General features: G+C 34.8%; 1 protein-coding gene across 4 annotated transcripts in view; it reads right to left on the bottom strand.

Moving 5' to 3' along the window:
• Positions 1–227: 227 nt before the first annotated feature.
• Positions 228–16,934, bottom strand: part of TRIM33 (tripartite motif containing 33) — a 121,985-nt gene continuing 105,278 nt past the window's right edge. For 2 of the 4 annotated variants that reach the window (XM_001099267.5, XM_015148762.3), the window contains 8 exons: positions 16,089–16,152; positions 14,341–14,500; positions 12,800–13,149; positions 10,150–10,273; positions 8,742–8,816; positions 6,816–6,968; positions 5,321–5,371; positions 228–5,241 (listed from right to left, as the gene is read on the bottom strand). In XM_001099267.5, coding sequence (XP_001099267.4) covers positions 5,029–5,241; positions 5,321–5,371; positions 6,816–6,968; positions 8,742–8,816; positions 10,150–10,273; positions 12,800–13,149; positions 14,341–14,500; positions 16,089–16,152 — 1,190 coding nt within the window. In that variant the 3' untranslated portion in view covers positions 228–5,028. The remainder of the gene's footprint in view (positions 5,242–5,320; positions 5,372–6,815; positions 6,969–8,741; positions 8,817–10,149; positions 10,274–12,799; positions 13,150–14,340; positions 14,501–16,088; positions 16,153–16,934) is intronic. The other 2 variants (XM_015148754.3, XM_002801713.4) reach the window with 1 other exon arrangement.

Raw genomic sequence — 16,934 nt, 5'->3', positions numbered from 1 at the left:
AACAAAGTTTGGGTTAGATCCTTTCCTATGCATTAGAATTATATTGTTAATCCCTATCATAACATTGATTACTCTAACATAGAGTCTAAAGTCTGTGAAGGCAATGACTGTATCTTGTTCACTACTGTATTTTGGTGCCTGGCACACAGTGTAAATTTTTTAAATGATTTAAAATTATGATTAAGTTTCAACTCACAGAAGAAAAAAAAAGAAATTCATTTGAAAACTTTTTCAATTTTCTAATTTAATAGAAATAACCAAAACAATGTGGCTTTCAAACAAGGGTTTAAAACTAATCTAATACAACTTCTACAACACATTCCAGAGCATTATAACAAGAATTATTTACAGGCAGCTAATGTATTAAATAACCATGAAAAGAAAAAACTTGCTTTTATTACACACCAGCAAAAATACAGGAACAAAACAATTAGAAACTGCAACCTTGTTTTAAAAAATTAAATATGATTATTTAGAGAATACAATACCACAGAAACAGCACTTTTTAAGAATCATATTGAAGGGCAGTTAACTATGTGCAAAAATAATAGTAGTAGTAGTAGTAATAATAATGAGGGGAGGAGACCAATTTAAATACTGGAAGCAAGGAACTAGTAAGGCTGTGAATTTAACCCTTTCGTGTGTAGGTATGTTTACATAAAAAATTAACAGGCTTTCAAATTGCACAAATCTTTTTTATAGGCTTATGTATATGTTTCACTGTGTTTTAAAACGTAGTAGATGCCTACATTTTTCAGAACCAGGAGCAGAACATGCATTCCATCCTTAAGATTGAAATTTAGGCCACACTTGAAAGGGAATATTGCAGTGGCACTTACAAAATCATTTTGGTGCCTTCCCACACATATAAATTTGGTTAATTTAAAAGAAGAGCATTTTCAATTTTAAAGATCACTTTCTAGAAAAGGGCTAAACTTAACTTTGTACATTTTGTAGTTTGATATGACAAATATAGCCAAATTAACTTATTTTTGAAGATAGTTTTGTTTCTCCGATACAATAAAAAATATATAAACGACCACATAGGCAAACACAAGGAACTAAGATGAAAGAAATGCTATACATGCATTTTGACCAAGTAAAAGAAACCATTATATTCAAGAGTACGTGTTGAATCTGAAATGTCTATGTAAACTGTGGCATATAAATTTTTTCCTTAAAAAAGTACCTTCAATTTTTTTACTCAAACACTTACTTTTAAAAAAATATGCAACTTTCCCCAATTTTTAAAATAAAATGCCACAATATATTGTCATTACTTCCAGCATACATTTAAATTTCTTAATTTTTAAAAGATAGACTGGGTGATATGCATACAAACTTTCCTATAAAATCACCATCCAGGAGAGGATTCTGACATGCTATTAGGCAACAGACTTAAAGCAGTGTTATTGCTTTATTAAGGAGGAGATAAACTGTGAGAAAAAAAAATTAAATATCCAGGTCTGGTACATGATCAAACTGTATTACACCTTGAAAATCTTGAATCACCTTCAGCAGATCATTAACATAGATGGTACAGAAATTAAGAATTCACGGTATGAATTAAGAATCTGTTTTAACTAATGGAGTTGGGTGCGTGGATTTTTTATAAAACTACTCACTGATCCGATGCTGAGTATGCAGATGAGCAGTGCTTTAACAAGAAATGAGATTTTTGTATTTCACATGTTGTACATGAATGGGGGTGGGTGTGGGATGTAAAAGCCAAGGGAGAGGGGGCCACAGCATCTACTCCCATTTTGGATAGTAAGAGACCATTTAATAACATATGGTAGGCCACAATCCAAGGGCATAGTTGGAAGACCTGAATCTATTAGCTTATTAACACTAATCACTAATAATTACATGGCAGGATACCTGCTGAGGTAATTGATAAATCTACAATTTGCACACTTATAAACCTTTTACTTCTACTTAAAAGCATTATTTCTTTCAATTAACTAAAAATTCCAAAACTTATCACAAAAAATGAGACAACTGACTTAGCATTACCTAAAATTCCCTTATGTTAAGATACAGAAGTCAGAAAGTACCAACTTGTTGATCCAAAAATAATAATTTCAATAGTGGATCCAATGCCTTATCATTTCTCTGTAGTAATGGTTTGATGTTTCCATATAGAGCATGACCTGCAATCTAACCATACTTTAGAACTTACAAAGCAATTCCTTCACTCAAGTGAATCGGCTGAGCCAAGTGCTGAAAACACAAATTTAGGTCAGCAGAAAAGACCGTGCAACACTTTGTTCTTCGTTTTCTGATGGGAGAAGTAAACTGAAGTACAGCAAAAACTGTAAAAGCTTTTAAGAAAACATTATTATGTGGACTTTTCTCCAAATCTTCTAAAATACTTCCATTTAAACAACAAATACAAATGTGACAGTATAAAAACAAACTGCCTTCAGGGACTGACAGATATTCAATTTTGTCTTTTTAAAACATAAATTAATAGGAAAACATATATCTAAATATCAATTTAAGTTTTTATACTTTTTAACCATAGGTATAAATGAGCTGAAAAAATCAGCTTAGAGACACAACGATCAGTGTGCAAGAAAAAAGCTTTAATAAAAAATCTAAAGTGAATACCTTAATGGTGGCATGTTGATAGCTATTAATAGTAATTCCTCAGCAGTATAAATTATCTTAACAGAAATGGAGACTATTAAATGTTGACAAAAAAGTGGCTTTTAAACTGATTTAACCAATCTTAAACCAAAAAAAACTAAAAACTCTAACATGTAATTTTAAGGGAACACAGTTATTTTTTAAGGCCCCAAACACTGAAAAATATTTACTTAAAATGTGTTTCTCCCCTCAGTTAGCAGAATCTATTTATGACTCATTATCTACAATTTTTTAAAAGGATCCATTTGAAGAGCAATACAAAATATTAAAACTCAAAGGCCTGACAGAAGGAAGTTATACTGCTGCTATTCCTCACTTTCCAAAAATGTGCCCTTAGATATATGTCTACTTATAAACTGAAATCATGGATGTTGTGAAAAAAGAGGGAAACAGGCATAGGCATAAATATTTTTAAATAATTTTCTCCCTCTTATAAAAAAACTTTTCCTAGGAATTTAAAATTTGAGTAAAATGTTTAAACAGTTTGGTATATTTTCAAAGGCTTATTTTTAAAAAATTGAAAGTGAAGAGGAAGCCAGGAATAAAGTAAATCAATAGCAATAATAAAATCAATACTCTTTAAATACACAACCAGGAAGCCTAAATCATATTCCTATTTACCCCCACCCCTTGTTAAGAAAAGAAAAACAACCCAAAGGAATTTGTATAATAATTTCTTTAGAGCACTTTATTTGATTCAATATGCACTAAAAAATATTGACCTCTTAGACAATTATGTGAAATAATTTTGAGTAGTCTACTCTCTGAACTGCTTAAACTGAATTTTTAAAAAGGCAAATAAATGATTTGCCACAAAACTGCTGATTTCTGAAAAATATCTAATGGCAAATTCTTCTATTTTGGTCTCTGTATATTCTAATGTGTCCATACAAAAGTAGGACTAAAATCTTTAATCAAACAAAAGAGAAGCCTGTAACACTGTAGAACACACATTTTGAATCTGAGCATCACAAAATGAAGAAAAGAAAAATGAACCAGAGCCAAGTTGATTTATCTGCCTCGGGTGCTGTAATTGGGGTGGTAAAGGTGGGTTTACTCCAGTAACCATTCAAGTGGGGATTGGCTCATTTTCAGGATTTACTTACAGGTCTCTTCTAAGTCCTTTAAGCCCCCAGTCCATGCAAATGTCCCACTTGGTGGACAGATGAGTAATCTAACCCCACCGGGTTTATTTCAATATTTCGATATCTCAATAATAAGCTGCTTCTGAAGATTTTTTGAGAAGTCTGTTCTCTATTAAAATAAGATAGAACCTCAAAATATGAATGTGAACATTAGAAATAGACAGAATATATTACAAATCCATTCTTGATAGGAACATTAGTAAGAATACACATTAGCTTAAAAAACAGGCTCAGCAAATGTTGCTGATCTGCCAAAAGTTTTAGTTCACTATTTACAAATAAGACAAAGTGAAATACAGAAAATTTTACACATTTGGTAGTTGACAGATACTGTTTGCCAATAGTGGTCTATCAGAAAACTGACATGAAGGAAGACTGGAAAAGAGCCAGTTGTCACCTTCTCAATCAAATTTAAATGTACAGAAAACTAGATTAATTTTGAAACAAACATTCTGCCTTTCATGGGAATAACTGTATGATCACATGATTTGATTGGGAAGTACAATTGTAAGTGTTTTCTGGAAATGACTACTATAACTCTAAATAATCCACTAATGAAAAGTTACCATTTTTATTTCAGTAGACCATTGAAGTTGATTAAATGATAACTAGTGGTCGTGTTTCCTAAACCCTAAGTATGAGTAGAAAATAAAACCACTGCTGAGTTCTTTATATCAATTTAAAAACTAAGACCCAACAGCATAAAAATGAGAAAAAATATAATGGCATGATTCAATGCAAATCTGCACTGACATTAAAGTAGAATCTGAGCTACTTGGGTTTTCAACTAGAAAACAACCTGATATGTATGTGTGTGAAGAGAGAGGGTTAAAAGTTGTTTTAATAACTGTGCGACCTAGTCCAAAAAGAAAATTTATCAAGTGACACGAGCCTCAAGTATTTACTCGTACACCAAGTATCCTGCACCAATCAATAGCACACAATCATCAACATTTGCCATTTCTAACAGAGAATCACCCTCATTAGAACAGAAATCCTCACATCATTTCACTTTTGCTTTTTGCTTTTAAAGTTGCAAACAGAGTTCTCTCCCCCTTTCTTGACAAGAATGTGTTTCTGTCCATTATTTCAATCTAATACTGTGTAAAAGCTATCAGCTTCTTCAAGGAGGTGCCCACTGTAGGCAGGATATTCCAGCAACACTTAAAAGTTTTCTGGGTTGTTTTTTTGTTTGTTTGTTTTTTAACAATTGATTCAAATCCATGTCATTTTACTTTATATGTACTGGTCTCTCATCTGACTTTAGGCGTTTTCTGCGGGGCTGTATAAAGTCTTCATCAGAGTCCTCAGTTACCTCACCATCATCCTCTTCCTGCTCAAACTCTGGCAAAGGTGCGAAGGTCCTGTCTGAGTAGATCTCTGTGAGTTTATCTTCAAAGTACAATGCAACTGCTTTCCCTGCCTGAGCTACTTCTGAATCAGCCTGCAAGCAAAAGATAGGAATATTCACCTATTGGTAATGCATATTCCTTCACCAAGTTTGCATGGTCTGAAAAGCTTACCTTCAAATTAATCTCTTGTGTGTCTGCATAAACTTGAACAACTTTCATCATCTAAAAAGGATACCAGAGTCAAAAAAAAAAAAGGGAAATTATAATCCTTTCTAAAGTTATGAGACTGTATAGGATTGGCGACGAAAAGTCAGCCATACTAGGGAGAACAAATTGCTATAACCAGATAAAGTGCTTTTCTAAAATTCTACAGAACATGGAACCATTTTCTTTACAAAGCCCTGTTACTAAAGCTACTGTGAAACCTCAGTAATTGTCTTATTTTGAATTATCAAGGTCAATCTGAATAGGAATTGGTCTGAACACATCAATCTATTCAAGAGAAAAATATTTGTGAAGCAAATTATATAAGAAACCTTGCTTTTAAAAACTGACACACTTTCAATAAACCACTTAATAAAAATTATATCTGTATAGCAATATGTTAATCATAAACTATTTAACTATTACTGAGGCAGGTAACATGGGTCTTATCAACTATAGTTCATGAAAGCATATCTATTTGAAAATAATTTAACTACACTGAAAAATAAGACAAAATTTGGGACTAGTTTCTAAATTTAACTTCAAATTAATGAGATTTTACTAATATACTCTGTGCCATACTGCTATAAAGGTGACTTAGAATTTTCACCTTATGAGGATTTTGTTTTGTTTTCAATTTTAAAATGCCATCTGGATGCTTCCAGAGGTAGTTACGGGAATACGTTACAGGATTCAATGTGATTTATTTTAGTAATAATCATATGGCACCCAAATTACATCAGCAATAAAAAGACTTTAGTATTAATCTTTTAAAAGATTTTGTGGATTCTCATTAAATTCCACTTTCTTCTCATGAAAATCTTCCATAATAATAACAGAATTGATTTTATCCTTAAGATAATAAAAACAATTTTCCTGAAACAGGTATATATCACATTTCTTCTCAAGGTATGGCTAATTCAACCTTACCCTCAAAAAAAACCAAACCAAACCAAAACAAAAAAAACTCCAAAAACCAAAAAACATAACCAAAATTAATGAAAGTCACACTGCTGAAATAAGAAAACTCAGTATCATATACTCTGGGCCACTATTCAAGATAGGTCACCAGAGATTAGTTTAAGGTTCTACATTTATGTTGTCAATAATAAAATGCAAGGACAAGGGTACAGATACTTTCCTAATTGTACCCAAAATGTAAGCTGTTTATAATCATATCCCACGAAACATACTTAACTACGGACAGTACTTTCCATACTTATGCCAATCCTCAACTCATTTAGAAAAAGTAATATTCTTAATGTATTATATTTAAGTATATACTCCAAATTATACACAATAAATTTTCTTCACTGGAGCTGTTAATACAATCAGATGTTTAGCAGGACTACAGCAGAAAAAACAATTTTAATAAAACTAAAGTCTTTCAGCAGAAAAAATAAAACAAGGAAACAAACAAAAACTAACAAATCAAGACTCTATAGGTTGGAAGTTAACATACTTCATTAAACCTTTCACAGTTCTTGAAGATCAAACGGACATCAGCCACAAAGTCATCTGGGATTTGGTAGTGTTGGGAATGTTTTTTCTGAAGCTTCTTTTTCACGGTGGATAAATCCATTGGTTTCTTTATAATTTTATAGTAGTTTGGTATCTAAAATAAGCAAATAATGGCAAATAAGAATTCTCCAAAAATGCCAAACTGTTTAATTTGAAAATGCATAGCATATTAATTTTAGGGGAAAAAAAGTTATTATAGAGCCAGCTGCTTGCAAATTTTGATACAGACATATGTACTTTACATCTTCATGAAAACCAAATCTTACGCAGAATATGTGCCAATCTTCATGGTTAGTCCAAGCCCCCAAAGTCCTACTTTTAATAGTAAGATTTGGAAAGAAAGCAATTAGCAAGGGTAACCAACCAGTAGCCTTGAGGCAACATTTGACTTATCAGAATTTTATGACTCCTCAAGAGTTTTTCTTTTTTTTTTTAAAAAGAAAATTTATAAAATATATTAATGTTACAATTAGAATATGATGTCTTTTGGAAGACATCACAGATAATATCATTTACATCACGAAATCTTGACTTAGTAACAGAGGAAGCAAGACTGTTAGCACGTAAGAAAAATTTACTAACTTTATTAATCATTTAGTGTTCATGCTAGGGAATTCTGGCCCCAACCCTGGCTAAAAATTTCTACCCTTGGGATAAAAGTAAAGTTAGAGAAGCTATTTTATTGATTGATTAATTGATTTCTGAGATGGCGTCTTGCTCTGTCGCCCAGGCTGGAGTGCGGTGGCGCCATGCTGGCTCACTGCAACCTCCAATCCCCTAGGTTCGGGCAATTATCCTGCCTCAGCCTCCCTAGCAGTTGGGATTACAGGCGTGCGCTACCACACCCGCCTAATGTTTGTATTTTTAGTAGAGAGGGGGTTTCACCATGTTGGCCAGGCTGGTCTTGAACTCCTGACCTCAAGTGATCTGCCGGCCAGGCCTCCCAAAATGATGGGATTACAGGCATGAGCCACCATGCCTGGCCAAGAAGCTATTTTAATGGCCCATAAAAAGAAAACATTTGAAAGTCATTTTCTACTTTAAAATCCCTGCACTTGAAGATGAGACAATTTTCCAGAAACAGATGATTACTGCTTGTACAAAACATCTTCCGTCTACGCCTTTTGTGATTTAAAATTCATTTCTCAGGCTACTCAGTAAACAAGTCAACTACCATTTAATACTCTCTAACAGGCCTGGTATGTAATAATGTACTATTCAACAACTGATGGCTAGTAATAAAATGTGTGTAGAATATTCTTATCCCACTTATTAGGCACCAAACACCTCTAATCTTCCATTTATTGTAGCATTTTAGAGCCTTTATCCCTTACAAAAGTCAATGACTATAGACTATGCTAAACACTTTACATAGGTTATCTTATATAACCCTCAGAACAACCCAATGAGGTAAGAAATGGTGTCAGAAAACTTGAGTCTTAGAGAGGTTGAGGAGCTTATTCCAGAAAGCTGAGGTGTAATACAAGCTTAGTGTAAGGCCAGAGCCTATATACTTTTTTCTTTTTTTTTTTTTGAGACAGTCTCCCTCTGTCACCCAGGCTGGAGTGCAGTGGTGTGATCTGACTCACTGCAAGCTCCGCCTCCGGGGTTCACGCCATTCTCCTGCCTCAGTCTTCGAAGCAGCTGGGACTACAGGCGCCCGCCACCGTGCCCGGCTAATTTTTTTGTATTTTTAGTAGAGACGGGGTTTCACCGTGGTCTCGATTTCATGACCTCGTGATCCACCCGCCTCAGCCTCCCAAAGTGCTGGGATTACAGGCGTGAGCCACCGCGCCCAACCGCCAGAGCCCATACCCTTAAGTATTATGAGACTTCCCCCACTGAGCTACTAAGGTAGGCAACTCACCGAAGCAGGAACAGGCTCCTGGAATTCAATACTTAATTCATGGCAATAGAGGTAAAGCAGAAGACGTTCACATTTCTGGCCCAAACAAGGAAAGGAAAGCACATGAAACATTTTTCTCCTAATAAAACATTCTCGAGAATGAGAACTATATCACAACAAAGTCTGATTACAACAAACTGAACACAAGCCCCCTGTTTATTAGATACTCAAGTAAATATGAACACCCAAAGAAAACTCCTGTGCTTCTCATTTTGTTTTCAGACTATCTTTGGTTCTACTTTAAATAAGAATGGAAGATAACTAAGGTAATTTATGGAAGGGAGTCACAAAAGCAACATCTAACACTTTGTGCAAAAATTTATAAATTACTTGGTAATAAATAAGTAAATAAATCATCACTGTTGCTCCTCATGGTAATTCCTTAGACAGGCAAGATAAATGTTGAAAGTTATTATCCCCTTTCTTCAAATGACTCCAGTCAGGTTCAAAATAAAAATGGCCTTCTCAATCTAACTCCAGAAACGTGTTTTTACCCAATCATGAGTAAACTGAGATGCATTTTACATTCACAGTCTTCTATTTATCTAAACTTCTTTTAATACAAGTCATACAAGTTTGTATACCCTAAACACGTATCTTGTCTTCACAGATAGTGGATGAGGGTTTTTGCAACTATATACACCAGAGTAGAGCCAAACTTAACTCTAATGACCGCATGACAATGCAAAAGATTCTGTCTTTGGAAATCAGACTACAGGCCAGATTGGTAAAATTCTGAGTAAAGTAAGGAAAGAGTTTCCATTTTTAATATGATGAGAAGCTATCAGAGAATTTTAAGCAAGGAAATGATAGACTTGTTTACTTTTTAAAAGAACGCTGTTTAATACAGAAAACAGACTATAAAGATCAAGAGCAGAAGCGAGGAGAGCAGTTAAGAGATAATTACAATAGTCCAGATGAGAAATTACGATGTCTGTCTAGAATGGTAATGGTGGGAAAAGGTGAGAAAATGGTATTATAGTTGTTATTATTTCATTTCTAATAGGTTTCTAACCTGAGCAACAGAAATGAATGGTGGTATCATTCAATTAAGGGGAATACTGGGGGAGGAATACACTTTTTTATGTTGTTATTTGCTTGGTTTTGTGTTTGGAAGGAGAGGATTAGAAATTAAGATTTTAGTTGGGACATCTTAAGTTTGAGGAATCCGGATAGAAGGGTCTGTAGTTCAGGGTTAGAGAAAAAAAGACTTCAGAGATCATCAATATACCATCAGATGACAGGATTAAAAATTAAATGTTACCAGGTTTTGTGTATGCTACACAGGAAAAAAAAAAAAAAAAAAAGATGTATATATAGGCAGACCACTACTGAATCCCAGTGATAAACCAACTTATTTGACACTTACCCTTTGGTCCACGGGGCTTAACCCCTGTGCAGTTTTCCCCTTCTTACTATGTTGCAAATTATCACAATCGTATTCAACTTCTGGCTTTCCAATATCTCTACAAAATGTGCATATCCAGTCCCCACTAGACAGGGAAATAGGTAATTAGTCCACGTAATTATAAAAAAAGCCTGCTCTAGAGAAGCTACTTCCCTAGACAGGGCCCTGGTTTATTTTCTTAATAATTTTTTGGAAAAAGGGAGGTTTTATAGTTGTGAAATCTCATCAGGTGAAGTCATGTGATTAAAAACTCCTCTAAACTTTCCTAGTCACGCATCAATTGATTACTTTCTGGAATGCATTATAAAAATGGCATCTCTGCATTAAAAGGGGGTCTCTAAGTAGTGATGAGCAGTACTTGCAGCATAAGGCCTAAGACCAACTCTCCCAGGTCCCAGTATCACCATTATGTAGACTCAGTATTTATGAATAAGAAGAGCACGGGTTACAGAGTTTCTCAGGTATCTTGTACCGTTTTGGCATGTATTAAAATGCCAAAAGTAAATCAGTTGTTTTTTCATGGTCAAAACCTAGAACACACACACACATACCTACAGGCACAAGCACATGTATATATACCTTCTTTTTTTTCAGAGACAGAATCTCCCCCTCGCCCAGGCTGGAGTGCAGTGGCACAATCTTGGTTCACTGCAACCTCTGCCTCTCGGGTTAAAGCGATTCTTGTACCTCAGCCTCCCTAGTAGCTGGGATTACAGGCATGCGCCATCATGACCGACTAATTTTTGTATTTTTTTTTTTTGAGACACAGTTTCACTCTGTCCTCCAGGCTGGAGTACAGTGGCATGATCCTGGCTCACTCCAACCTCTGCCTCCCGGGTTCAAGCGATTTTCATGACTCAGCCTCCTGAGTAGCTGGGATTACAGATGCCTGCCAACATGCCCAGCTAATTTTTATGTTATTAGTAGAGATGGGGTTTCACTATGTTGACCAGGCAACTCCTGACCTCAGGTGATCTGCCTACCTCGGCCTCCCAAAGTGCTGAGATTACAGGCACCCGCCACCATGCCTGGCCAATTTTTGTATTTTTAGTAGAGATGGGGTTTCACTATGGTGGCCAGGATGGTCTCAAACTCCTGGCCTCAAGTGATTGACCTGCCTTGGCCTCCCAAAGTGCTGGGATTACAGGCATGAGCCACTATGCCTGGCCACCTCCTATATTTTAACCCTACCAAGTATATACTTTGTTTTTATCAGGATTTCTTATCAAACTATGACTTCTAAAATGATTTATATTCACTCCCTCTCTCTATATAAATAGATATATGGTGATATATAGAGAGGTATATACATAGATACTAAATCTAGGGATATGTACTAACCAATCTGTTTGTTTTTCTTTTTCAGAGACAGAGTCTTGTTCTGTCACCAAGGCTAGAGTGCAGTGGTGCAATCTCGGCTCACGGCAACATCTGCTTCCCAGGTTCAAGCAATCCTCCTGGCTCAGCCCTCCAAGTAACTGGGACTACAAGGTGTGCGCCACCATGCCTGGCTAAGTTTTTTATTTTTTGTATTTTTAGCAGAGATGGGGTTTTACCATGTTGGCCAGGCTGTTCTCAAACTCCTGACCTCAAGTGCTCCGCCTGCCTCAGCCTCACAAAGTGCGGGATTACAGGTGTGAGCTACCACGCCTGGCTAATTTGCGCCAACATTTTACAATCCTTTCAAAGTTATTTGCCATTGAAAGAAAGTATTCAGTGGCAAAATTCTGACATTCCAGTAAATATTACTACCCAAAGAAAACTCTTAATTTCAAGATCAAAGTGCCAATGCTTTTCTTTTCTAAATAAGAGTAAAGAAAAAGAAGGCCCTTATTACATCTCTAGCAAATAACTGTATCTCCAAAGACTTAGGTAAGAAATTACAATTCTTCAGAAAAATATTCTGGCACTGTTTAAATATCTACTAGTTTTCTAATCCAAAAGGCTGACTCTTTCAAACGGGGTACTATTATTCAATTAAAGTTACTGCTTCTCGGGAATTTGAGAAGATATATCTTTTTTTTTTTTTTTAATTTATAACAAGAAAAAAGCTGGGTTTACTCCAAGAATACTGATTTACTTCCACTAAAAAGAAACTAGGGGACAAGAGAGAAAGGAGAAGATTGAAAAAAACAAGTATGACTCTACTATTTTATGGTCTCTGAAATCAGAGATGAAAGATTGCATGAACATAAAGTATTAAATGGAAGGGAAGAACTACAGCTCTTCTAAACCAAAACCTACCACTTGTAGATGCAAAAACTGATCCCTGATAATTAGTGAATTGCCCAAGCTTACTACAGAATTATAACCAGACTACAAGCTTTGTAACCTTAGCCCCCTCTTAATTTAGAATTTTATCTATTTTCCTTATACTGAATATAAACTAAAGGCCAGGAGATGAAATCTACTCTTTAACATTAATGTACCACTTAGATCTTAGATAGTTTATTGTTAGTTTCTCTGGAAGCTAACACCGAAAGAATAACAGGCTCCCTGTTTTACAGAAATACTACGCACTGGTTAGAAGGCCATCTGCCCTGAACAATCTTCTGTTATTTATTTTTAGCTTATGAAAATAAACACCAAAAATCAATTATTTCACTGGTACCTTGGAAAGCTAAGTAGTGTTGGAACATGACAAGTTAGATGAAAGACCTTTGGACATTTTTCGCAGCACAAGAGATCTCCTCCATTTTGGCAGACAGCACACCAGTCTTCATTTGGGTCATCATCTTTATTGTTGCCATCTCCTCCAATCCTTGCCGACCTGTGCATGAGGCTTCGAATTGGGGACTTTCCATTAACAAGGCTGCTGAGCCCTGACTGTTTGCAGCTTTCATTCATATCTGCAGGTTCAGTTTTCACATGGTTTTCCAGGCTTGCCAATGCATCCAACTCACTTTCTAGATGCAGGTTGGTTGAGAGAGGTGGTGTCAAGCTACTCTCAGGACTGCTCAACTAAAACAAAACGATCATAAATTCTTGAAGAATCATTTAATCTTTATTGTATGCAGTATGTGCATTTAAAAGTTATGTGAATATGCATATAGATATACTGACATAACTTAAATTTATTTTATAAATCACAATAGTGCCATAAAGAAATGACAATAATCCCAAAATTATTCAGGCACACTAACATATATGATTTTAAGGGGTCTGTCCCTCTAATAATGTCTCACTCAGATAATAAGTAAATTAATTAAACTGTTAAGCTACTGACTGGGAAGTCAGCATAGGGTTATACTTTTCCTTGAGAGAGTTAATTATGGCACACTCCTTTTCACACCTAGAATCTTTTGCATAGCATTTTAGAAGCATTCTATAATATTCTTCTGCTCACCTATCATTCCACTATATTGTAGGAAGGTTGCAACAACTTAAAGAAATCGTTCACCACCCTTGGCACCCATTTTTTTTATGGGGGTACTTTCTAAACCAAGTTCTGGATGAAGAGGTAACAGTACTCCAAACCCGAGGCTGAATCTCTTGCTCTCTGAATCTATATATACTGTGTTAAATATACTAATACCTTGAGATGAATTCCTATGTGCCAACCATATAAAAAAGGAAAAAGAAGCCCGGTCAGAAAGAGAAAACAAAAATCAAAATATTTAAACCAAGAGGGGCTTAGCCTTCCTTCATTCTATATTAGAAATTATATAAAATGTTCCACTCAAGGAACTCCAGAATGATTAGTAATACATAAGCCAAAAGACAATCTTCCTATCACAAAATTCTGATCAATAAATTTCTTTTGTGTCAGCAATCTTAATGCTGCGCTCACAGGTCCAGGAGAATGCCAAAGATCTTTTGTGGCATGAGATTCAACGTGACTACTGAAATAACAATTTCAGGACAAGATACAATCTGATTTAGCATCATGGCAAGAATACTGACTAAATACAAATTCAAAGATAATTTCAAATGAGTACTTAGTACAATTATTAAGTTTTTTCTGGTAATTACAGCTGACTCTCAGACAAAAAAGTTGAGTTAGAAAAAGATGTATCTGGCTTGTGCCAGGCATGAAATTTCAAAAATAAATAAATGTTCCTAGAACCACTACTTAGTCTTAATATACTCAGAGCTGAAAGAATCAATGAAGTGATGTCCTTAAGTCCCTGTCAGACCCCAGTGGGAGCTTACCATGCAAGCACTCCTCCTGCCATCCTCTGTTTTTTCTTGTTTTACACCTCCTGAAAAGCTACATATTTCATCTTCAGTCCCAGGTTCTTGCTTGACCTTCACCTGATCAGATTTGAAACTAAGACTTGTCTTCTCAGCAGTTCTTCCTGATGAGCCACAGCTAATAAGAAACAACAAATAAAGATCAGATACGTTTGACATATGGTATAAATAAAAACAATTATATGAAAAGTAATGTTTACTAAAGTGAAGACAACAGACAACTTTGTAGACGATAAGGATACCTCATAATGTGGTTAAGGGGAATGTGGTATAAAGCCTAGCTTCAAACTCTTTAAAATTATGCAGCAACTTTCAGAAGACCCTGAAAACACATTTTATGGTTTGAAGCACTTCTATCTTCACACATACATACATACATACATACACACACACACACACTCCTATTTCTTAGCTCTGTCCACTGAAAAGGCCTAAGAAACAATGAGCAATTCAGTAGCAATGAGTGCTATTAGCACTAGAATATTATCCTCAAACACTATTTTCCTGCTTTTCTGCTAACATTACCAGAACTTCCTGGGAAAGTAGCTGATTCCAGGTCTGAAGCAAGAAATGTACAAAATGAACCTGAAACACTGTTTCACAGGAAACACTGAAGTTTAAAAAAGACTGCTGTGATTATAGCAAAAGCACTAAGAAGCAAGCCTGAGAAAGCTCTGAAGGCCAAAGATGGAATAATGTTAAGTGTTCAATACATATATACATACATACATACATACGTAGATACATAACATATATAATGGATTAAAATATATAAAGTATGTTTAAATATCTCAGTCCATGAAGGTAATAACAATAAAACTGTCACTGTTGGAGGGTGTTAGAAATCAATTCGTTACCACAAAAGCAGGCAAATAGAATTTATCCTATCTTTCCTATAACCCAATAGTTGATGACGAAAGTTTCTCTTTACAGAAATATTCTAAATAATGATACAATAATTAAAATATCATATTTCAACCAGCAGAAAAATAATAGAGCTAAACAATGATTATTAACGGTTGCTATCACAAAAACCCCAACCAGGCATAATTCGCCCCTGCTGGAAGTACACACTACCACTACACTACCAAGTCTTCTTGCCCTCCCTTCCCCCAAAGCAAACCTAAATCTGATCAACCCTCTTGACCTAAATACCAACATAGACAAAAAAACAGCAGGCAGTGTGTACTTAAATGACAAGATGGAGAAATTGGGAAAACATTATAGGAGAAACTACATTTTTACAACAAATAAATTGATAGTGACATAAACAAACTGATGGAAATGTATAGAGCTTATTTGCATCTGACTCAAAGAAATCATCTGGTTCTTTTTAAAAGGCATTTGTTGCAAAAATTGGGAACACTAAACATTAATGGATCTCTACTGATATTAAAGAATGAGTTGTTAAATTTTTTTAGGTGTGATAATGGTTCTGTGGTTATAAATTTTTAAAGTTATTTTCATTAAGTGATATATACTGAAACAGTCACAAGTGAAATGACTGAGATTTGTTTCAAAATAATTCAGACCAGAAAGGAATTGGTAGAAGAATAGAAGAAGCAAGATTGGACATTATTTGATCACTGTTAAAGCTGGGTGTTAAGTATACAGGGGTTCATTGTAATATTCTACTTTTATTATATATATTTGCTGTTTTTCTTAACAAAAAGGAAAAAAATAATTATTAATGACATAACACTCACCTGCCTCGACTGCCAGTACTAGAAGTACTTGGGGGTCTCACAGGTGTGTGAGAATTGGATAAACCTAAAAAGTAGTAAGTCAAAATGAGTATCAATGCATATAAGAATATTTGGAATTCTACCTACTGGTCACAGAACTCAAGATTATTATAACCCAGCTAAAAAATTCTTGGAAATCAGATCTAGTCACAAAGTCGGGAATACATGTGTAACCATTAGCAGACATCAACCAGTTTCTCTCAGCTGTGTCCAGACATCACCTCAGAATCCTCCTCAGGGCACCACTATCCAGTCAGTAAAACAGACCAAGAAAACATTATCTGCCATCCCTCAACAAGTTATTTGATAAAATATTCTACTTAGGTTCCCATTAATTATTTTCAGAAGTCCTAAAATAATTCTTATTAAACCTTAAAAATTATGTGATTTAAAAAATGTTAATTTTGCATCTCATGGAAAATCCATATTCACAAGTGAACTGTTCTTCCTCTAGAAAGAAGTAGGTGGTCCGTTTCAGTAAGAAAGAAATAACATTTAATTTACATCAGAAAAATACATTCAATAACACTTCTAGAATGTTAACCTGTTTGGAGTTGCTTCAATCACGTATTCAAGAGTCCCAACTGAATCATTGAGTAATGGGGTTAATAAAACCACTGGGATTTTGGAAGAGAGCTATATATCATGGCTATTTTAATAGTTCTCAGCAAATTTTTTATTTTAAAATTACAGTTTGAAAATTAACCTGCCCTTCTTCAGCTCTTACTTTTTAAATAATTTTTCAATGTTTCATTATTTTACAAAGTGTTTTAAAGTTGACTTGGAACTAAAGAACTCTTCAACTGA

Source organism: Macaca mulatta, chromosome 1, assembly GCF_049350105.2.
Source record: "Macaca mulatta isolate MMU2019108-1 chromosome 1, T2T-MMU8v2.0, whole genome shotgun sequence".
In the NCBI taxonomy this organism is placed as follows: Eukaryota; Metazoa; Chordata; class Mammalia; order Primates; family Cercopithecidae; genus Macaca; species Macaca mulatta.
This window is presented reverse-complemented; position numbering and strand designations above follow the sequence as displayed.